The 23,410-nt window shown below is 40.9% G+C and overlaps 1 protein-coding gene across 2 annotated transcripts in view; it reads left to right on the top strand.

The window, feature by feature from the left end:
• The window catches only part of uhrf1bp1l (UHRF1 binding protein 1 like), an 85,919-nt gene extending 63,758 nt beyond the window's left edge, over positions 1-22,161 (top strand). For both annotated transcript variants that reach the window (XM_033039701.1, XM_033039700.1), the window contains 6 exons: positions 1,747-1,913; positions 3,222-3,372; positions 9,170-9,429; positions 10,641-10,749; positions 15,682-15,884; positions 21,306-22,161. In XM_033039701.1, coding sequence (XP_032895592.1) covers positions 1,747-1,913; positions 3,222-3,372; positions 9,170-9,429; positions 10,641-10,749; positions 15,682-15,884; positions 21,306-21,422 — 1,007 coding nt within the window. In that variant the 3' untranslated portion in view covers positions 21,423-22,161. The remainder of the gene's footprint in view (positions 1-1,746; positions 1,914-3,221; positions 3,373-9,169; positions 9,430-10,640; positions 10,750-15,681; positions 15,885-21,305) is intronic.
• The last annotated feature ends 1,249 nt before the right edge of the window (positions 22,162-23,410 follow it).

The following is a 23,410-nucleotide window of genomic DNA, read 5'->3' as shown; positions in this document are numbered from 1 at the left end:
TCCCGCAGCCAGAGACAGGGAGAACCTGGGGAGATGTATGCCAGTGCGTTGAAGCACATTGCCAATCGGTGCGATTTCTGGGATATATGTGATAGCCTAGTCCGTGACCGTTTGGTCTATGGTGTCCGCAATGATAAATTACGTGATGCTGAGCTTACTCTAGAGACTGCTGAAAACCGCTGTCGCATTGCTGAAATGGCTGACGCTCGTACAAAAGTTGTAGGACACTCTGCTGGTCGTGAAATTAATGTTGCCGCGATGTCTTATCACGAATCTTAATCACGGTGTGTGACATAAGTTATTCCAACAGCAGAAGCTCAACAGCAGTGTACGATGTCTTGCCTAGCCCATCAAACCTCTTCATCTGGGGCAAAGTGGAATCTCCAGATTGCCCACAATGCTCAGGCAAAGGGACATTGGAACACATCCTGAGCTGCTGCCCAAAGGCTCTTGGGCAGGGCCGGTACGTACACCTGGCGTCATGACCAGGTTCTTAAACCCATTGCTGAAGTCATCAGCATGGGAATCAGCAGCTGCAGACGAGCACGCCCCACCACCCAGATGATCACCTTCGTGAAGGCCGGAGTGCAACTGTCAAGAACCACAGCAGCCAGGAATCCGTCAGGAATCCTGCCGACTACGCAGGACTGGCAGCTTTCTGTAGACCCAGTGAAACAGCTGAAGTTCCCACAGCACATTGTCACGACCACCCTGAGGACATACATCCTCCTAGTCTCAGAGGCGACCAAAAACATCGTCTTGCTGGAGCTGACAGTGCCGTGGGGGGACCGTCTGGAGGAGGCCCACGAGAGGAAGAAGACCAAGTACGAAGAGCTGGTCATAGACTGCCACAAGCAGGGCTGGAAGGCAAGGTGTATGCCCATCGAGGTTAGCTCTAGAGATTTGCTGGGCAATCGCTCTACAAAGCCTTGAGTGCACTGGGTATCACCGAAATGGAGAGGAGAAGAGCCATCAAGAACACCACAGAGGCAGCGGAGAAAGCCTCGAGATGGCTCTGGATCAGGAGAGGAGGTCCATGGGGAGGAGCGAATGCCACCTGAACACAAGTCGTGGTCTGATCAACCACGGCTGGGTCGCCTGGGTGAGGGTGAAACACCCAATGACCCCAGTTTACATCACTGATGATGTGTTCAGGAGCATCAGTAGATGTATTTTTTTTTATCAATCCCTGTCACCTCATGCACTGCCACTGGACTGCAGGCCTACTTTGCTAATCTCAGGGCTATTTCAATCTAAATTTATATTTCCCTGGATAATACCTAGCATCCTGTTTTGTTTAAAAAATCTCTGAGCCATATGGACAATGCCAAGAGAGACTTTTGAGATATCTGAGCCAATAAGTAAATGCTCACATTGAAGTTTCATAAAGTTTATTTTTACTTCAGTCTCGTGTTTCAAGAAGGTACCTGATCTTGCCTTTTAATTCCAAAATTCTTCATGGAATCTGTTGTGTAACAGAATTGTTTTGACATTAAATCATAAATTAACATGCATTTTGCACACTTGTATTGTAACAGGAAAAAAAATAATGACTTGCTATTGAATGTGGACCAGCAGTTTTTTCACCTGAAAAACATGTGAATGCATGTTTACTTAATCTCAAGTTTCCAGGATAACTTTTTCATTTTGCACTTCAAATTTTTGTTTGTTTCACAAAACATTTGTCAGTGATGTTTTTATGTTTGTCAAGCTTAATTGAAACAAAGTATGTGTTCATCTTCTCAGATGCTTGTATTGATGATGCCTCGGTCATTAGTCTTAAAGAAGCTTCCATTGATCAGAGTCCAGCGGAAAGTGCTAATGAAGCATTTGGGACTGAGGGTTGTGGCAGAATATCGCCAGATGTCTGCAGCACTGCATCTCATAGTGTGGAACAGACCCCTGGAGATTTGGTAAACATGAGCAGCTCTGATTTTGCAGAATTTATGTACAGGATTCTATCAGTTAAATGCTATTAAGATCTCGGATACAGATAAAAGTGAGAAAACTAAGTTTTCAGCAGAATAAAGAAAAATTATTTTTAATCACTCAAAAGGGATGTCACCTAGCACAAATTACAGATGCGATTATTTGGATTGGTGTGTCAAAATCTTGCAATTTTAAAAAATGATTCTGCAGTCACGTCTATCTGTTTTGTAACTTGTCCTTCTATTCCCTGTAGTATTTCATCATCGTTTCTACTTGCAGACTCCAACTGTGTGACTGAGATGAAGCATTGTTAAATTTATATGCTCGTGAGAAAGTTTGCCCAATTTTCCTCTGATACATATTTCCCTTCCGAAATGCACATAGTTGCATTTTTTGTTCCCAAGCAATGTAGTATTTGTATACATATAAAGCACACTTTTCAATTCTGAAGATTCAGAAGTTAAAGACATGTAAAATAATTTGATGAAAAGGCCCCAAGATCCTACCATATTACGTTAAGTTTCCTTATCCGATTGGTATTTTTTCTTCATGGTTAAACTGACATTTGTGATTTTAGTTGATCTTTGTATGATTACCTGGCTATTTTTGATCAATGGTTTTATTGAATTTGCCCAGTCACCTGGTCCACTGGTTGAAACAAGGAACTAGAGACTGGTTTACAAAAAGAATAGGCAGTGTTGGAGTAACTCAACAGTTCAGGCATCATCCTTGGAGAACATAGAACAGGTCAGCTTTTTGGGTCAGGACCCTTCTTCAGGTTGATTGTGGGGTGGGGAATGATGGGGGGAGGGGGGAGGGAGACAGCTAAAAGAGTAGAAGGACAAAAGGTGGCAGGTAATAGGTGAACACAAGTGAGAGGGTTTTGGATAGGAAATGAAAAAAAAGTGACAAAAGGATTGGAGGTTTGTGAATTGTGAAGCCAGAGGTCTATTGACACTGGAAACTCCAGTCCAGTGAGATTTGCCCCATTATATTATAATAAACAAATCTAATTTTTTCTGTATACAATTACAGGAGAAGAGCATATTTTAAGTGGAGACAGTTAGAGGGAACAAGATCTATCTTCTGCACCTCCCCAAAGTCCTCCTACTCGGCACAATAAATGAGTATTTTTCTGATTATACTCCTGAGCCAAGCCATTAATATGTTGCTGATGCTATTTATAATGTCACCCAGTGATGCATGCATTCACCGTAAGAGCATTTTATGCTTTGTTAAAAATGTGTCTTTTGTTGCCAGCCATTATAACCATTACTATTTTCTTTGGACAGGTGTCAGTCTTGGTTTTCAATGTCTTTGGTGTAAACTGTGCAATTGATGTGAAGGGCGAGGATACAACAGTGTCTTTCCAGATAAATCAAGTGCTACCAAAGCAACATGGAAACATCAGTGTTCGGCAATACCTTAGCAACCGTAGTCTGGGTAAGTAGTAATTTTATTTGTATCTCCATAATTGGAGGAACAATTTACTGTTTAACCTTAGGCTGTGCAATAAAATGGAGCTACAAACTGGTTATAGAATTTTGTTGCAAAAATTAACACATGTTCCCATATTTGTATATGACTAGGCAATTATTTAGCCTGATGATGCACATTTCACAACCCAATGGCATGAACATTAGTCTCCAATTGCAAGTAATACCCTGTACTCCCCCTCTCTTTCCAATGACACCCCATACCAATGTGCACCTATTTCCCCAACTATCTCCCATCCACCCTCTAAAGTCAGCGTGCTTCTTTCCCCTCCTTCATACACTCATCTTCCCTCTCCACTGTCCCTTACAGTTATATCCCACCCCGTCTTTACATTTCACTCCTCTCTCCTTATCTGACACCCTTTTGTCTCCTTTGTAACTTACTCCACCCGTCTGCAATCAACCCCCCCCCCCCCCACCCCCCATCACCTGTATGCACCTAGTACCTGCCAGGATTTGTTCTATCCCCATTAGCCATTTCCAGCTTTCTTCTCCCCCCCCCCCCCTCCCAACTACAATCTGTCTGAAAAGGGGTCGGGGAACTTTGTACAGCCATTCCTTCCATTGTCTGACCTGCTGAGTTTGTCTTGCACTTTGTATTTTTATCACACAAAATATATTGTGTAATGTATTTTGATGAGTGTATCTTTTTCTGCATGTAACATTTAGTGATGTGTTATCAATTTACCAGATGATATTTATAAGAATGCATCGTGATTTTAGGAAATATTTCCCAATTGAAAATTATTCATATTTAAAAATGCAGCATACATTTGGTTGAAGTCATGAACCTAAGGTTTGGCTGAGGTCTCTAACAGTTTTATTCTTGTTTCTCAGTCTCATAATGGCTTAGAAACATAGAAACATAGAAAATAGGTGCAGGAGTAGGCCATTCGGCCCTTCGAGCCTGCACCGCCATTCAATATGATCATGGCTGATCATCCAACTCTGTATCCTGTACCTGCCTTCTCTCCATACCCCCTGATCCCTTTAGCCACAAGGGCCACATCTAACTCCCTCTAAAATATAGCCAATGAACTGGCCTCAACTACCTTCTGTGGCAGAGAATTCCAGAGATTTACCACTCTCTGTGTGAAAAATGTTTTCCTCATCTCGGTCCTAAAAGATTTCCCCCTTTCCTTAAACTGTGACCCCTTGTTCTGGACTTCCCCAACATCGGGAACAATCTTCCTGCATCTAGCCTGTTCAACCCCTTAAGAATTTTGTAAGTTTCTATAAGATCCCCCCTCAATCTTCTAAATTCTAGCGAGTACAAGCCGAGTCTATCCAGTCTTTCTTCATATGAAAGTCCTGACATCCCAGGAATCAGTCTGGTGAACCTTCGCTGTACTCCCTCTATGGCAAGAATGTCTTTCCTCAGATTAGGAGACCAAAACTGTAGGCAAGACTCCAGGTATGGTCTCACCAAGACCCTGTACAACTGCAGTAGAACCTCCCTGCTCCTATACTCAAATCCTTTTGCTATGAATGCTAACATACCATTCGCTTTCTTCACTGCCTGCTGCACCTGCATGCCTACTTTTAATGACTGGTGTACCATGACACCCAGGTCTCGTTGCATCTCCCCTTTTCCTAATCGGCCACCATTCAGATAATAGTCTACTTTCCTGTTTTTGCCACCAAAGTGGATAACCTCACATTTATCCACATTATACTGCATCTGCCATGCATTTGCCCACTCACCCAGCCTATCCAAGTCACCTTGCAGCCTCCTAGCATCCTCCTCACAGCTAACACTGCCCCCCAGCTTCGTGTCATCCGCAAACTTGGAGATGTTGCATTCAATTCCAAATCATTAATATATATTGTAAATAGTTGGGGTCCCAGCACTGAGCCTTGCGGTACCCCACTAGTCACTGCCTGCCATTGTGAAAAGGACCCGTTTGAAAAGGCATGAAAAGCATTACAAGGTAATTTTTTTGATAATTAAAATAGTTGATCATATTGGTTTGTTTCAATGATTGGATTGTCTTCCTAATATTTGCCTATAGAATGAGCAGAAATAGTTCCACATTCAATTATGAACACTGCTGCTATATTCAAGCATTGGCACAATACAGTTAAGAGCAGCTCAGTGAGAAACCGAGTAACTGCTGAATCAGATTTTCCTCCTTTTGCGCAACGCTAACCTATCCTCGTACATGCTACACAATGCCTGAGAACACATGTATCTTGATTTATGGCAATCAATGTTCATTCTACTCAATATTTTGTAAGTTAGCATTTTCAGCTGTAATTGTTGCACAATTACTGCTGGGCCTGCTATTGGAGTTTCTTTCTTGTCCAAGTTTTTAATCACAGCTTGCCTCTGGAAAGGTAATACAACGTAGTCTGTTTCACTGCACTCCATCATCTGGCCATTTCATAAATTGCAGTCAGAAGAATCAGCTTCAACAAAAATTTCAATTTGCCTGCATACTTTAATAACAACCACACAGTAACTCTGTTGAACAGATGTGACCACTCTCTGGACTAAGTTGGGGAGCAGAACTGGCATTTGGTAGTAAAAATGTGACAAAATATTTGCGTCTCCTGATATGAGAAGGCTCGGAAATTGTACATCAATATGATGGGCATATCTAGTCAGCCCATTGATCAGTGGTGCAGTAGCACAACGACTTTATGGAATGATACAGACCATCCATTTGTGGCTGAAGTAATATGATGCATATTGTTGCCTTCGATTTTTTTTTAAGGAGAGTGGTTTTGCCATTTTGGCAGTCACATACTTATAGAATCACTAGACCAAGTGGGACCCATTGGGTCCCGTCCCCCAAGGCGGGGGGAGGGGGTGTGGCGTCACGGGAGGGCTGGACGCCAAACATAATACTCCACCACTCACCCATAGGTCCCAATACTCACCACTCCTTTGAGAGGGAGGGGTAGAGAGGGAGGGGTAGAGAGGGAGGGGGTAGAGAGGGAGGGGTAGAGAGGGAGGGGTAGAGAGGGATGGTAGGGGGAGGTGGTAGAGAGGGAGAGGGGCAGAGAGGGAGGGGATAGAGAGCCCACCCCATCTCCCTCCTCATTTCCCTCATCCTCCTCCCCTCCCATTCCCTGGCATAGCACATACCCAGGTCATAGAGCATCGCCAGGGCCCTGAACTCGGCCTGGTTCTCGTACTCAGCCCGGCCGTGGCTGTAAACTGCAGCCGTCAGCTCGGCCGCCGCATGGGCCCCAGTCCAGGCCCCGATTTCATCTCCGGGCTTGTCCCTGACCCCGGCTCGCGCTTGGTTCCACTGGTGGCTTCTTTCTCGGCCCCAGTCACGGCCCCATCCCAAGCCCCAGGCTCGGCCCTCACTGCAGCTCCAGGCTCGGCTCCAGCCCAGGGCCTGTCGCCGGGCTCGGCCCGCAGCAGCAGCCTCCCCACCAGGCGGCGGGTGGGCATGGACCCGAGGACCCGAGCGAGGCCGCGGGCGTGTGTGAAACGGGCGCCGATCTGAGCCATGGTGCCCGCCCACCTCATTGTGACATCAGAACAAAGCATGAAGGAGTGAGAATGAAGCAGGTCGACCGTTAGGGAGGTGGTGAAGTATTTGAGGAATGTTCAGGAAATGTGGCGCTCCCCTGACGTCACTCGAAGCTCGTGGAATATTCTGTGTGTGAAACTGGCTCCGAACTCATGCCCGCCCACCTCATTGTGACGTCATCAGTGGAAGCTGGTCATTTTAAAAGGGAGGTTTTTTAAAACTTTAATCAGCAATAAGTCGTGAAATAAAGCATAAAATTTGAAATGAAGTTGCTCACTGCTTAGAGGGGGAAAATGTGAGTCAGAATATGTAAAAATCTTATTGTTACCGCGTAGTGTTTTTTGCGAAAATATAAAGACACACACATATACACATACACACCTACAGGATCAAACTTTTAATAAGTATATGATATGATGATAGATAGATACAGCATGGAAACAGGCCTTATGGCCCAACTCGTCCATGCCAACCAAGATGCCCTATCTAACCTAGTCTTGCAAAGCATGAGTTTGAGTCTGTTGCATTTTCACAGTACTTGTTCGTCATTCCTTACAACATTTCTGGCCTGGAATATGCCATTGAGTCTTTGGTGGAAGGTATTTCCAATAATGTTTTGTTTAGTTTGCATTTTAAGTCTGTTTGAGTTGTAACATTATTTATTGAATGTATGAGTTCTCTTTGGATACTATTAGTTGTGAATTATCTTCACTTAACTTCTCTTGAATGCCAGTTTTATTGTGTTTTTTGAGCTAAATCAGACAACCAGATGAACTCCAAAATTTCCCTCCACTTCCAGAGCATCAAAAGGAAACTTGACATGCTCACCACACATATTTCCTCGTGTAACTGTCCTCCTTTGATAGAACCATTTCAGCATTGCTTTATCCAGATGTTTGTTTCAAGAGTCAAGAGTGGTTGGTTGTCAGATATACCAGCAACAGAACACTTGCTGTAGGTTTAGCAGGCCCATTAATGCAATAACATCTAACACCTTGTGTTTTATGCAAGATTCCAGCATCTACACTTCCTTGTGTCAACCTATGGATAAATAACAATAATACAATTAATTAATACTAAGTAACTATAATAGTGCAAAATCAAAGTCTGTAGTGCAACCAAAGTCCAAAGAAGATCATAGTTGCTGAAAGAGGGTTAGTGTTGTGCACTGTTCAAGAGCCTGATGGTTGCTGGGAAGAAGCTATTGTCAAATCTGCATTGATTTATTATTGTCATTGATTTACTTTAGACACATCACTCATGCACGAGCTAAGAACATAAGAATCCAGTGCTCTTTTAATTACCAGCCACCTGTTCACCATTTCCATATTTTGCTGAGTTGTATTAGTGGTACCTTTTTTGCTGCTTCAGGAACTCCAGCTTCCTATCAATGGTCAAAACCGGACATTTGCAGGGTTTTACTGTTATGTGAGCTTTAATTGGCTTATGTTTAATCTCTTTACTGTACTTTTACTGCATTCTTGATGTGGGATTTTAAAATCTTAAGTGCAGATTTTTTACAGAACACAAGAACATCCTGCAGGTCAATAAGTGAGTTGCCAATTAATTAGGAGTCTTCCTAATAGTTAACTTGTCTTTCCATGTTATTTGAAATATTTTGCAGTATTACATTTATACTTCAAACATTTTCAAAGTAAAAACAAATTTCTTTAAAAATAAACTCGTCAGCTGTGTGAACAGTAGAATTTTATTGGCACAAAATTGCACAACGAATATTCAGTGCCATGATAGTATAGAGAATAGGACATAGTTAAGAATATTTAACAGGATCTAACTAATCATTAATCATTTTCACAGTTCTTTACCACTGCTGTTTCTCATTAATTTTGAGGACAAGCATTTTTGTACTTTTTTAAGTGCAGTGGCATCAGATTTGAGACGAACCGTTGAAATGAAATTATGTCAGTTGCTGGTATCCTCCAGTCAGCATTGGATTATATTGGTTGTTCAGTCAGTCCGAATGCCACATGTGAGAAGAGAATTTGCATCAAGAGGTCTAAGACTGGTCATAGATTGTCAAGAAATTAGTCTTGTAATTTAAGGAACAGTAAATGTTTTTGATATTCAATTTGTGCTTTATCAGATAAGCAAGGAAAAAAAACGTTTTGGCATTTAAAAAAGATTGTTAGAAATAAGCACGCATCAACAAACTTGACTTCTGTTGAAGTACTTTGTTAAACAGTGGAGCTGCCTCCTTTGACTTTGTTTTATTACATTTTTTTAAATCATGGTCAGATCGACACCAGTCTTCAATGACGCAAGAATGCAAGAAAGAATTGCCTGAAGTGAGTTTACGGCTCGAGAGTGGGCCTAGTGCTGGTGTCCATTCACCACTTGCAGCCCAGAATGGATTCTTGCAATGCATGATTAAGAACTTCAACTCAGAGTTCCTGGTATCTTCCCTCACAAATTTAGGAGTATTTTTGGAAGATGACGTACCTGCTGACATAATCCCCATGAAGATTGAAATCATGGGCACTAGGATAAACCTGAAGGTATGTTCTGGAAAACATTTTCACAATAATGTAGTGAAATGTGATTGTCAGCAAAGTTCCCACTTGAAATTTTATTGCTGGTGAAAACTGTGTGTGTCCCACCTGTCAATCTGTCTATAAAAAGCTAGTACTTGTGCAAAATCATAGAAAATGAGTAATCTTTATTTGAATATAGTCTCTGCAAGATCAGCAAATGCATTAGTGATGTTTTAGTGTGTTGGCTGCAGAAGGGTTGGATTTGTACAAGCTAACATTTATTTATGTAAAATAAAATTGGGCAGCTGTTTCCAATATCACATGTTAAACACAAAAATAAGCGATTCCATATTACTTTCAGTAGAAATGCTGAAACAACATGTTGCCATCTGTTCACCATTCATTCGGTTATATTATATGGCAAGCAGTGTTAACAACAAAATATAGTTCACCAGAAAATGTTTTGGCATTAAAAGTCTTTTCATGGCATTAAATGTCTTAATTGCAGTTAACAGGCCTGGCACTGAGAACTACCTTTGTAACTGGAATCTTAGTCCTTCAAAATCTCTAACAGCAATTACAATCCTAAATTTAATTAGATCAAATGTTTAATGGTTTGGTTCTTTTGTGTCACTTCTCTTTTATGGAGTCATTCCTTTTTCCCCTCTGTCTTTTTATATACTTGATTTGACACTTTAATTCAATATTTTACCTAGTATTTTTTTGGCAGATGTGTGGGATTATAGCTATTTACTTTTGTCTTTAGATCAGCCAATTTAGTATAAATCAATGGTTGATGCTGAGACCCACTTGCTCAAAGATGATGCATAACTAAACTGAGGTATTTCTCAGTGTGATCCATGGATATGGACAATATTGCACCACAGCTAAAAACATCTGAGATATTCATACTTCATATTCTGTAATTGAGTGTGCAGTTAACAATTTAAAGAAAATCAGAATTATTTTTTCTGTACTTTTTTTCCCATTTTATTATAACACTCTTTGTGGAGGTTTTATGGTTTGGTACTTAATGTGACAGATCATCCCTAACCAAGTCATGGTCTCTATTGGAACCCGCAGCTTGTGGCTTTTGTTGTTTTTGATCCACAGAGACTTGATCTGTTTGTTGATTATTTTGGGAAATATACAAAAACTCGTTTTGGAATTTTTGCACTAACTTTTTATTTCCATAATAATAGCATTTTAAAAATGTGCAACAATTTTATTCAAAGGATGACAATCCATGTCGTGATCAATCTGCCCATGATCCACTGCCGGTGGAGCTGTTTATCGATCAACAGATTGTGAGCAGAAATGATGATGGAAGATTTTGCATTGGAGGTGAGGAACTGTTTAATTTTTAGATGGGACAAGATCTAAGACCAGTTTGAAATTCATTTTGTGATTTGATTTACATAAACATTTTTTAAATTACAAAAACCTGTTGATAATCATAGCTCAGAGGTAACATTCTTTTGAATATCGATATTGTAATTGCTATTGCATCTTTTGCAGATAATAATTAAACTACTGTCTCCTAAGCTTAAGACAATAGGTTGTGATTATTTCTCAACATTATTTGACATTTGCTTTTTGCTGAAAGTGTTTAAAAAGTTGTTTTTAATAAATTTAGAGCTCTCACCCTACATGAGGGTAACATGAGAATCATAGTTTTGGAAATGTAGTTCATCAAAAATTATATCGAGAAATATTTAACTGCACTTATACAGCCACAGTAATCAATAACGCAGAAAGCTGGAAACACTCTCTTAGGGTTACGTTTGCCTTGATTGTTCTTTTCGGACGCACCAATGTGCTCTCAAGCCACTTAAATACCTTTTGAAATATTGTCACTGTTATAATAATAATAATACATTTTATTTATGGGCGCCTTTCAAGAGTCTCAAGGACACCTTACAAAAATTTAGCAGGTAGAGGAAAAACATGTAAGGGGAATGAAATAAATAGTAGAGACATGACTAGTACACAAAGTAAAGACAGAATACAATTCAAAACACAATATGAGGCAATTAATGCATAGATGAAAAGGGAGGGGGACGTCGGGCTAAGGATAGGCAGAGGTGAAGAGATGGGTCTTGAGGCGGGACTGGAAGATGGTGAGGGACACGGAATTGCGGATCAGTTCGGGGAGGGAGTTCCAGAGCCTGGGAGCTGCCCTGGAGAAGGCTCTGTCCCCAAAACTGCGGAGGTTGGACTTGTGGATGGAGAGGAGACCGGCTGATGTGGATCTGAGGGACCGTGAGGGTTGGTAGGGGGAGAGGAGGTCAGTGAGATATGGGGGGGCCAGATGGTGGAGGGCTTTGTAGGTGAGGATCAGGATTTTGTAGGTGATCTGGTGGGAGATGGGAAGCCAGTGAAGTTGTTTGAGGACTGGAGTGATGTGATGCCAGAATTTGGTATGGGTGATGAGTCGGGTGGCTGCGTTCTGGACCAGTTGGAGTCGGTTGATGTAGGTGGAGCTGATGCCAAGGAGAAGTGAGTTGCAATAGTCCAGTCGGGAGGAGATGAAGGCATGGATGAGTCTTTCAGCAGCGGGAGGTGTGAGAGAGGGTCTGAGTTTGGCGATGTTGTGGAGATGAAAGAAGGAGGTTTTAATGACATGGCGGATGTGAGGCTCAAGGGAGAGGGTGGAATCAAAGATCACGCCAAGGTTGCGGGCCTGGGGAGATGGGGAGACAGTGGTGCCGTCGATGGTGAGAGTGGGGTTATTGATTTTGCTGAGTGGCTTTGGAGCCTATGAGGAGGAATTCTGTCTTATCGCCGTTGAGTTTGAGGAAGTTATGTTGCATCCAGGTTTTTATAGCTGACAAACAGGAGTTGATATGGGAGAGGGGAGGGTTGTGGGGGGATTTGGTGCCGAGGTAGATCTGGGTGTCATCGGCGTAACAGTGGAAGTCCAGGTTGAAGTGGCGGAGTATCTGACCAAGGGGGAGGATGTAGATGATGAAGAGGAGGGGGCCGAGTACGGAGCCTTGGGGAACGCCTTGAGTGACTGGCTGTAGCAGACGTGTGGTTGTGGAGAGAGATGAAGTGGGATCTGTTGGAAAGGTAGGAACGGAGCCAGCTGAGTGCAGAGCCTTCAATGCCGAGGTCTTTGAGTCTGGTGAGCAGGATGTTATGGTTCACTGTATCGAAGGCTGCACTCAGGTCGAGGAGAATGAGGATGTTGAGGGAACCAGTGTCAGCAGAGGTGAGGAGGTCGTTGAGGACTTTGAGGAGAGCAGTTTCTGTGCTATGGAGGGGGCGAAAGCCAGATTGGAGGGGTTCAAGTAGGTTATACGCAAGGAGGTGGGAATGAAGTTGCGACGCAACGATACGCTCCAGGGTTTTTGAAAGAAAGGGGAGGTTTGAGATTGGGCGGTAGTTAATGAGAGAGGAGGGATCAAGACCAGGTTTCTTTAAGATTGGTGTGACAGCAGCAGTTTTGAAAGCGGAGGGGACAATTCCTTGGGACAATGAGGAGTTGAAGAGATTAGTGAGGTAGGGGCAGAGAACGGGGAGGCAGGACTTCAGCAGGGGAGTGGGGAGAGGGTCGAGGGAGCAGGTAGTGGGTTTGGAAGAGCTGATGAGTTTGGAGATTTCAATAATGATAGAAATATAACAGTCGGTCTGAATTTAATGATGTTGGTTTAGTTTAGAGATACAATATGGAAACAAGCCCTTCGGCCCACCGAGTCTGCATCAGCGTATAATAGTTCTATCCAGCACTCAAGGGACAATTTACAGAAGCTAATTAACCTACAAACCTTCATGTCTTTAGAATGTGGGAGGAAACCCGAGCATTCCAGAGAAAAAAACACACGGTCGCAGGGTGAATGTACATACGTACAAGCAGCACCCGAAGTCGAGATTGAACCCGGATCTCTGGTGCTGTAAGGCAGCAGCTCTACCGCTGTGCCTCCGTGCTGCCCTAAATGAATATTGACAAATGAATATTGGTCTGAACACCAGGGATAATGCCCATATCATTTCTTAAAAACCAATTTGTTTTTATTTTAACGTTCTTCTAAGAAAGTGGGTGGAACCTTTGGTTCATATCTCACACAATCTGGCAGTGCAGCACTTCATTCTGCAATGGAATGTCAGTTTAGATTATTGGCGCTGTGTTTCTGAGATGAGCTTTGCATTATTTAAAAAAGACACAAATACTGGTCGAACTCAATGGGTCAAGCAGCATCACTGGAGAACATTTCGGGTTGACCTGAAATGTCACCTTTGCATTTAGACCAGGGATGTTGCCTGACCTGCTGAGTTACTCGAACACTGTGTCTTATTTGTTTTGTAAACCAGCATCTTCAGTTTCTTATTTCTACTACTTGTAATACTTAATTTTGTTTGTAAAGTTTTCATATAAATAGTAAACCTTTTCATCCCACTAAGATGCAACAAAGAATTACTTTTTTTTATCTTAAGAAGTATTACCAAAAGTATTGTAAAATATCTGATCTCGGGAGATAAACTGACTTTCTTTTACATTTCATTTTCCTTTTATGGCATTCTCAAGGAGAAACATTTCTCCAAATATTAAATAGACTGGTTCTTGCACATTTTCCAGACCTTTCCCGTCTTTCAAGCCTATATAACGTCTGGCTGAAGCTGCTGTTCTCGCCAATTATTTTGCATTGCTTTTCTTAAATTAGTCAATTAATATTATATTAAAAGCTAACTTGCCATAAGAACAAAATTGTTTTCACTTGCAAGTCTATGCAAGTCTGGTGTCCAACTGGAGTTCCTCCAGCAATTTTGTGTACCTTGGATCACTGACTTGCACTTTTGCTGAAAAGCTTTGATTGCATCAGCCTGTACTTTAGCATGTCAGGCCCTACCATTGTTGAGGATGGATGTCTCAGCAGCCTTGTACATCCATTAACTGTTCAAACAACAAATGGGTTTAGAAAAAGGTTAACTAATTTGAAATGATGAGTGGATATTCTGATAATATTCTATGAAATATATTGTATAAACACAGAATAGAGCATTTCATGTCCTAGTTAAAACTTCGTAAAGGATTTATCATTTGCCATTGCCACAATCCTGAAGATTTGCACAAGGTTATCCTCCGATTGGTGAGCAATTTCTTCCTTGACAATGGTCTTAAAAACTGCACTCTATCCAGGTGACAATTCAGCCTAAGAATTAATGTATGTACTTTGCTTCTTGTGTCTGCATTAATTCCAATGTTGACATCATTCCCAGCTATCCCCAGACGTTAAACACAGGCGATGAATTAAATTAAAGTCTGGCATCAGTATAGAAGTGTGGTAGTTGTGCAAGTTAATTTGTCTGGGACATTATTGATTTGGCCTTCTTAGAGCGGAAGATAATGCATTGTTTGCCAACAGACTGGCAATATTTCCATGTCCAGAGGAATTCATTCTCTTGTTTGTCAGATGTGGAGCAGAACATATTGTAACAAACAATTTTTTTTCCTTTATTTATGTTGAATATAGCTTTCATTGTTCAAAATATTTGTAAGATTTTGTATTAATCTCTCATTAGTACTAATCATACTAAACATAGCATATTCACATAAAGATTTGTCTTAAAATAACCATGAGCACTGGAATACACAATTCTTGACATCAATCCAAGTCATAGCATCCTCTCACTTTATCACGATGACCTACAAACCTGCTTGTGTGCTGAATGCAACATTTGAACATTTTACACAAAGCACTGCCTGAAAAATAATTTATCATTTTAAGCAACAAAAAAAATCTCTATTAGGTTATGTTAAGATTTTTGAGTTGAGCCCTTCAATCTCCATTTCTCCATATACTTAAGGGCCTGTCCCACTTAGGCGACTGCCAGGGACTAGTTTTAATGGAATTCACCTACGATACCTGGCTACAACCTACGACAGCAAAAATTGTCACCACTGTTGCCGAAAATTGTTCAACATGTTGAAAAATTTGCAGCAGTTGCCTGTAATCGCCCAGAAAATCGCCTGAGACAGGCCCTTTAGTTGAAGTTTTAATGATGGTTTGAATATTTGTTGTACGTCCAATAAGTCCAAAACCTTAAATCTGTATAATTAATAATGCTTGTCATTGATGATCAATAGATGAATGTAATAGCTGTTCAATATTTCATTAGATTGAAAGGTGAATAATCTGTCCAAGATTTGTATTTTTCAAATAGCTCTGAATGACCATTATACAATTGAATCACCAATCCTCGAACAGATTAATTTCTTAATAGCGTTTTAATGAATTGTTCACTTTTTTGTTTACATTTGTTTCTTTTATCCAGGTGCCCAGTTTTCTAGTCAAAAGCTACCAAATAGTGAAATTACAAAACAAACAGTATTATCATGCTTAAAATGTGATGAATCAAAGGAAGTCCGAGGTGTGTCACAATCTACTCAAACAGTTCCAAAAGATCAAACTGCAGCTGGGCAATCAGATGTCGGAGTCAACAATTCGGCCGTTGGGTGTTCAGTTAACACAGAAAAGGTAAGCACTAATAAGAAGCACAAATGAAACAATTTTCTCCACGCCAAAATCAGTTCATAATTAATTTGTAAAATCTGGTAGTAAAATGTAATGTATATAATAATAATGCGTTGCAGTCACAGTGCCCTCCATAATGTTTGGGACAAAGACCCATCATTTATTTATTTGCCTCTGTACTCCACAATTTGAGATTTGTAATAGAAAAAATCACATGGTTAAATGTACATTGTCAGATTTTATTGAAGAATATTTTTATACATTATGGTTTCACCATGTAGAAATTACAACTATGTTTATACATAGTCCCCCCATTTCAGGGCACCATAATGTTTGTGACGCATGGTTTCACAGGTGTTTGTAATTGCTCAGGTGTGTTTAATTGCCTCCTTAATGCAGGTATAAGAGAGCTCTCAGCACCTAGTCTTTCCTCCAGTCTTTGCATCACCTTTGGAAACTTTTATTGCTGTTTATCAACATGAGGACCAAAGTTGTGCCAATGAAAGTCAAATAAGCCATTATGAGACTGAGAAACAAGAATAAAACTGTTGGAGACATCAGCCAAACCTTAGGCTTACCAAAAACAACTGGTTGGAACATCATTAAGAAGAAAGAGAGCACTGGTGATGTTACTAATCTCAAAGGGACTGGCAGGCCAAGGAAGACCTCCACAGCTGACGACAGAAGAATTCTCGCTATAATAAAGAAAAATCCCCAAACATCTGTCCGACGGATCAGAAACACTCTTCAGGTGTGGATTTGTCAATGACCTTTGTCCGCGGAAGACTTCATGAACAGAAATACAGAGGCTACACTGCAAGATGCAAACTACTGGTTAGCCGCAAAAATAGGATGGCCAGTTTACAGTTTGCCAAGAAGTACAGTTCTGGAAAAAGGTCTTGTGGACAGGTGAGACGAAGATTAACTTATATCAGAGTGATGGCAAGAGTAAAGTATGGAGGAGAGAAGAAACTGCCCAAGATCCAAAGCATACCACCTCTTCTGTGAAACACAGTGGTGGGGGTGTTATGGCTTGGGCATGTATGGCTGCTGAAGGAACTGGCTCACTTATCTTCACTGATGATACAACTGCTGATGGTAGTAGCATAATGAATTCTGAAGTGTATAGACACACCCTATCTGCTCGTTCAAACAAATGCCTCAAAACTCATTGGCCGGCAGTTCATTCTACAGCAAGATAAAGATCCCAAGCCTAGTACTAAAGCAACAAAGGAGTTTTTCTAAGCTAAAATTTGGTCAATTCTTGAGTGGCCAAGTCAATCACGCGATTTGAACCCAATTGAGCATGCCTTTTATATGTTGAGGAGAAAACTGAAGGGGACTAGCCCCCAAAACAAGCATAAGCTAAATATGGCTGCAATACAGGCCTAGCAGAACATCACCAGAGAACACACACAACAACTGGTGATATCCATGAATCGCAGACTTCAAGCAGTCATTGCATGCAAAGGATATGTAACAAAATACTAAACATGACCACTTTCATTCACATGACATTGCTATGTCCCATACATTATGGTGCCCTGAAATGGGGGGGGGGGGGGGGGTCTATGTATAAACACTGCTGTAATTTCTACATGGTGAAACCAAAATGTATAAAAATGGCCTTTATTAAAATCTGTCAATGTGCACTTTAATTACATGTGATTTTTTTTTCTATTACAAATCTCAAATTATGGAGTACAGAGGCAAATAAATAAATGATGAGTCTTTGTCCCAAACATTATGGAGGGCACGGGATAAAGTGCTGGGAAAAGTGATTCACATCAGGACTATCAAATAAAACTCAGTTCATATAAGGAGATGATATGGCAGAGCTCATATTCAAGTTTTTTTAATGCATTTTAACAGGAGAGAGAAGGAAGAGTATAGGAGAAGGTAGGGGGAGGAAACTCCAAAACCTGAATTAGCCCAGCTGAAAATGTGACCACCAGAAAAGATGGTGACAATACAAGTGAAAGACACAGGTAGAGTTGGAGATGTTCAGCTATCCCTGAGGGTTTCTGCTTGAAAGTGAAACCAAAGGACGCAAAACAAATTTTAGCAATGCTGCCATTTGTAACGGTGAAGCAGACATTTTGGCTATAAGGTTGCAACATTATTACACTGGAGAAGGCTTTACTTAGTCTAATTTAATCAAACTATCCAGAATGTTTTCTTTTAGAATCTTAAAATCAGTTGTCTTCAAGTACATGGAATTCTATTGAATTTGATTTCATATTTTCAGATGGAGAATTCCAGACTTTTACAATTCCTGTGGATGAAATATTCTCCTCTGGTTCTTTTGTTTTAAATCTGTGACTCTTTGACTATGTGGCCAAAATTTCTCCCTGCTAGCTCATTATTTTGGAAACTATTTATCTTTCCTTAACCTCTAATGCTCTCCCCATCCAAATGAAGTTGTATTTCTATTTTAGTCCTGATATACACTCAGGTCTTGTCAACTAGGCCCAGAATTTAACACTGCACTTATGGCATAATCGAACCAATAATTTGTAAAGATTTAGCACCACTCTCACATTTTGTATCAATGAGCCGATTTACAAAAAACTTATCCCCAATGCTTTCCTAACTGCATTTTAAACTGTCTTGTAAAATATTTATGAATATAACTAATATGCCTCTGTTCTTGCAACCATTTCATATGAGTACCAATTAGATTAAACTGAACTGCTATGTTGGCCCTTCAAGAGTGCAATACCTCAACCAAAATTGTGTCATCCTACTCTGCCTTTATCTTCCTTACTATCCAATTCATTACCAAATGTGTGGTATTTTTAAACACTGTTCTTTGTACCCAGATAAACTGAAATCAGTTTATATTCCTTTGGCACCATGGTTCAAACTTTCCATTTGGAAACGTTCACAAAGATCTCTTACTTAAGAGTACAATTATATCCAGGAGAAAACCCAAGATACTGAAGTTCCTCCACCAATACTATATTTGCATAGCACTACCAATTGATGGAATAATAATCACCTCTCAGGCCAACATCTCCAGCACAGAGGGTATGAACCATACTCAGCCAGCTCCAATGGAAGGGTTACAGCATTTGCATGCCTGACACCCAGACTGCTGAAATGGCACTCACCTGTCATAGGAAGAGATTACAAGCCAAAGGAACCAATTCTTAACGATAGTCATAATGTCTTAAAACAATAAAATAACATTGCCTCTGACTCCTGAGAATCCTGGGCTTGTGCCTAATCAAAATGAGAGACATTTTCAAAATTATGAGAAGCATAAAAAGGGTAGATAGTAGAAACCTTTTCACCTCACCAAAGGTATCTAAATCTAGAGTGCGGGGCTAGATTTGATTTATGAGGTTTCAAGGTGTTCCAGGAAAGAACATTTTAATCCAGAATGTGATTGGAATCTGGGATGTACTCCCTAGGTGGGTGGTGACGACAGGCACAACATTTAATTTGTACCTTAGCAAGCGCCTGAACTGCCAGTTGTAAAAGGCTGTGAATTAATTGCTCTGACTGAACAGGAAGATAATCTTTACAATATTGCAGCCTTTGGCATAACTCCCATATTAGAGACAGATTGCAAATATGCGATCAGAGCTTCTGTAATGTTCAGGAACTTGGAATACATTCCATCTAGATCAGGTGACCTTGTTACCAAGCCACCAATGTTGACAATTAATTATGTAATTAGTTAAACATAGAAACATAGAAATTAGGTGCAGGAGTAGGCCATTCAGCCCTTCGAGCCTGCACCGCCATTCAATATGATCATGGCTGATCATCCAACTCAGTATCCCGTACCTGCCTTCTCTCCATACCCTCTGATCCCCTTAGCCACAAGGGCCACATCTAACTCCCTCTTAAATATAGCCAATGAACTGGCCTCAACTACCCTCGGTGGCAGAGAGTTCCAGAGATTCACCACTCTCTGTGTGAAAAAAGTTTTTCTCATCTCTGTTTTAAAGGATTTCCCCCTTATCCTTAAGCTGTGACCCCTTGTCCTGGACTTCCCCAACATTGGGAACAATCTTCCTGCATCTAGCCTGTCCAACCCCTTAAGAATTTTGTAAGTTTCTATAAGATCCCCTCTCAATCTCCTAAATTCTAGAGAGTATAAACCAAGTCTATCCAGTCTTTCTTCATAAGACAGTCCTGACATCCCAGGAATCAGTCTGGTGAACCTTCTCTGCACTCCCTCTATGGCAATAATGTCCTTCCTCAGATTTGGAGACCAAAACTTGTACACAATACTCCAGGTGTGGTCTCACCAAGACCCTGTACAACTGCAGTAGAACCTCCCTGCTCCTATACTCAAATCCTTTTGCTATGAAAGCTAACATACCATTCGCTTTCTTCACTGCCTGCTGCACCTGCATGCCTACTTTCAATGACTGGTGTACCATGACACCCAGGTCTCGCTGCATCTCCCCTTTTCCTAATCGGCCACCATTTAGATAATAGACTGCTTTCCTGTTTTTGCCACCAAAATGGATAACCTCACATTTATCCACATTATACTGCATCTGCCAAACATTTGCCCACTCACCCAGCCTATCCAAGTCACCTTGCAGTCTCCTAGCATCCTCCTCACAGCTAACACTGCCCCCCAGCTTAGTGTCATCCGCAAACTTGGAGATATTGCCTTCAATTCCCTCATCCAGATCATTAATATATATTGTAAATAGCTGGGGTCCCAGCACTGAGCCTTGCGGTAGCCCACTAGTCACTGCCCGCCATTGTGAAAAGGACCCGTTTACTCCTACTCTTTGCTTCCTGTTTGCCAGCCAGTTCTCTGTCCACATCAATACTGAACCCCCAGTACCGTGTGCTTTAAGTTTGGGATGGGGCTAAAGGAGTGGAGACAACTTTTAAGAAGCCGGAGATACACGACTGTGAAGCTCGTAAGACATTAACATTACCGGTCGGTTATCCTTAGTTCTGAAAACTTCTGTTTACGGTTTTTTATCCCCAATGAGCCAATGAAATTCACCGGTCAGCAACGGCGACAACCTACGACCTCCTGGCGACTCACTACAACTGCACCTTCGTCACAAGAATTCTCACTACTCTCCATGACGCCAAAATTCTGGTCGCTGCTAATTTTTCAACATGTTCCAAATAATACTCAATTTTTTCCCATTAACAGATACCAATTGATCTCTGTACAGGCAATCTTTTCTACATATCTTCACTGTATATTCCCAAGATCATATATTATTCATTGAAAAATTAGTGGCGACCAGAATGCCGTTACGACTTGTTGCGAGTCTGAGGGCACAACTCACGAACATGAAGGCGACTCCCCGGCAACCACCCATGTGGCGACCGCATAGTCTCCTGTAGTCGCTTAAAAAGTCGCTTAAGTGGGACAGGCCCATTAGTGTTCAAGCAAAAAAAATTGTATTATCTTTTTGTTCCCTTTTTTTGTAGTTACTTTTGGAAGAAAATGAATGTCTAAAACAGGAACTAGCCAAAACTAAATTGGCTCTTGCTGAGGCCCAGATGGAAAAAGACGACTTGCTGCAACAAATCAGGAGGGTTAACTGACCTCCAGTCACAGCCAGACATTGCTCTTTGAAGACAGCAGTGAAGCAGGAGTTTCTTGAAGCTGGGGAACAGCTATCGCAGCAAACTATCGATTGGTTTAAAAATAATTAACTTTAGAGTCTTCTTGCTGAGCATTGAACAAACCTTATTAGGAGAAGCCTAATTTGTCTGCTGCAGACAAACTTTTAAATGTGAAAAAGAACTACAGGTCTGTTTGATCTCATTCAAACAAATAAATATAACTATAACATAATTGTTGGGCTGCATAGGTTATGCACCATGTGTTAATGGTGTTGATATTCACTACAATCTAGAAGCAACGCTGTAATTAAAAGGGATTTGAAATGAAGTTTGAAATAAAATATTGTGGGTAAGTAATTTCTTTCATACAATTGACCTGAGTTTTATTAAACCATCATGAATTGGTTCTGTAAAATAAATTCCAGAGGAGAAGAGTCTGAATTTGCACTGTAATTAATTAACATGTATTTGGTTTTTTTCTGTGTAAAATCTGTGATATAGAATTTGTACAGCATAACATTAAGTGTGTGTGCTAAATGCATTTATGGAAGACATCACTGTTGCTCAACTTGGTGCCTCGAGAAAATCCATCTGATTAGATGATTACCAGTAAGGATAGATTTAAGAAAAAGTGATGAACATCTTTACATGGTATTATTACATTCTTTCATAAATAATTGTACTAAAATTGTACTCTAAATAAAGTATTGATAAATGATCTTGGTATATTTTTTTACTGTTTTTAATGTCATGTTGTTATTGAGCTATTGTCAAAAATACATAATTGCAGCACAAATCCATGCCCTGATTTTCTTTTTATTTGGTAATATTCAGCCAACCCTTGTGTATATTTCTCCTCACCTCGAGTCGCTAACTTTTCATGTTGTTCAATTTAGCCACTCCATGGTGTCAACATTTGAGACCAACAGAAGTCTCTAAGATAGACTTGGCAAATAACAAGCATGCAGACCAGTCTATGCAATTGCCATCTACGCCAAGAAATAGTGTAGCCACTAATCGTGTGACAATCATTGTGATCACCATTAAGTTTCCCAACATTAGAAAGGGAGAGAATCAAGGGTGGCATCAAACCCTTTCCATCATCTGCAAAGAACAAGGCAGAGCTCTGATGCAATATTCACCATGGCTCAAGGGTGCAGCTGAATCTGCCTGCTTGACTGACATTCCAAATACCCCCCTAAAGGTTCACTCCCACTACCAAGGATGCACTGTAGTTGCAAGTAGCATTCACAAACTGCCCTGTTTGAGCAATTCCAACTATACTTTTTAAACTCTGGAATTATTTAAGTCTCTGGAATTCTCTGCCTCAGAGGGCGGTTGAGGCAGGTTCTCTGGATGCTTTCAAGAGAGAGCTAGATAGGCCTCTTAAAAATAGCGGAGTCAGGGGATATGGGGAGATGGCAGGAACGGGGTACTGATTGGGGATGATCAGCCATGATCACATTGAATGGCGGTGCTGGCTCGAAGGGCCTAGTGGCCTACTCCTGCACCTATTGTCTATTCTCTATTGTCTAAACCCAGAACCTCAACCACTAGGAATGAATAGTTTGTAAGATGCATAAAAAACATCACTTCATGCTTTTGGTCCCAGTGTCCCCCTCACTTCAAGTTAACAAGTTGCTAACCAACAACTCTTTGGGAGTAGCATCACCAAATGGACTCTGGTACAAGAAGAACTCATCACCATGTATGGAGTTAGAGATGCGCAATAATGAAGGTCGCTAACAGGGTCCAAATCAATAACAAAAAATGATACCCTCATCTCCCATCTAGCTTTCTCCCCTCCATCACTCCGTCGAAGGGTCTCAATCCAAAATGTCATTAATAATTTCCCTTCACAGATGCTACCAGACCTGCTGAGTTCCTCCAGCCCTTTGTTTTTACTCAAGATTCCAGCATCTGCAGTCTCTGTGTCTACAAAAAAATGTAATGTTTTTTTTAATTAA

Source organism: Amblyraja radiata, chromosome 21 (assembly GCF_010909765.2).
Source record: "Amblyraja radiata isolate CabotCenter1 chromosome 21, sAmbRad1.1.pri, whole genome shotgun sequence".
Taxonomy (NCBI): Eukaryota; Metazoa; Chordata; class Chondrichthyes; order Rajiformes; family Rajidae; genus Amblyraja; species Amblyraja radiata.
This window is presented reverse-complemented; position numbering and strand designations above follow the sequence as displayed.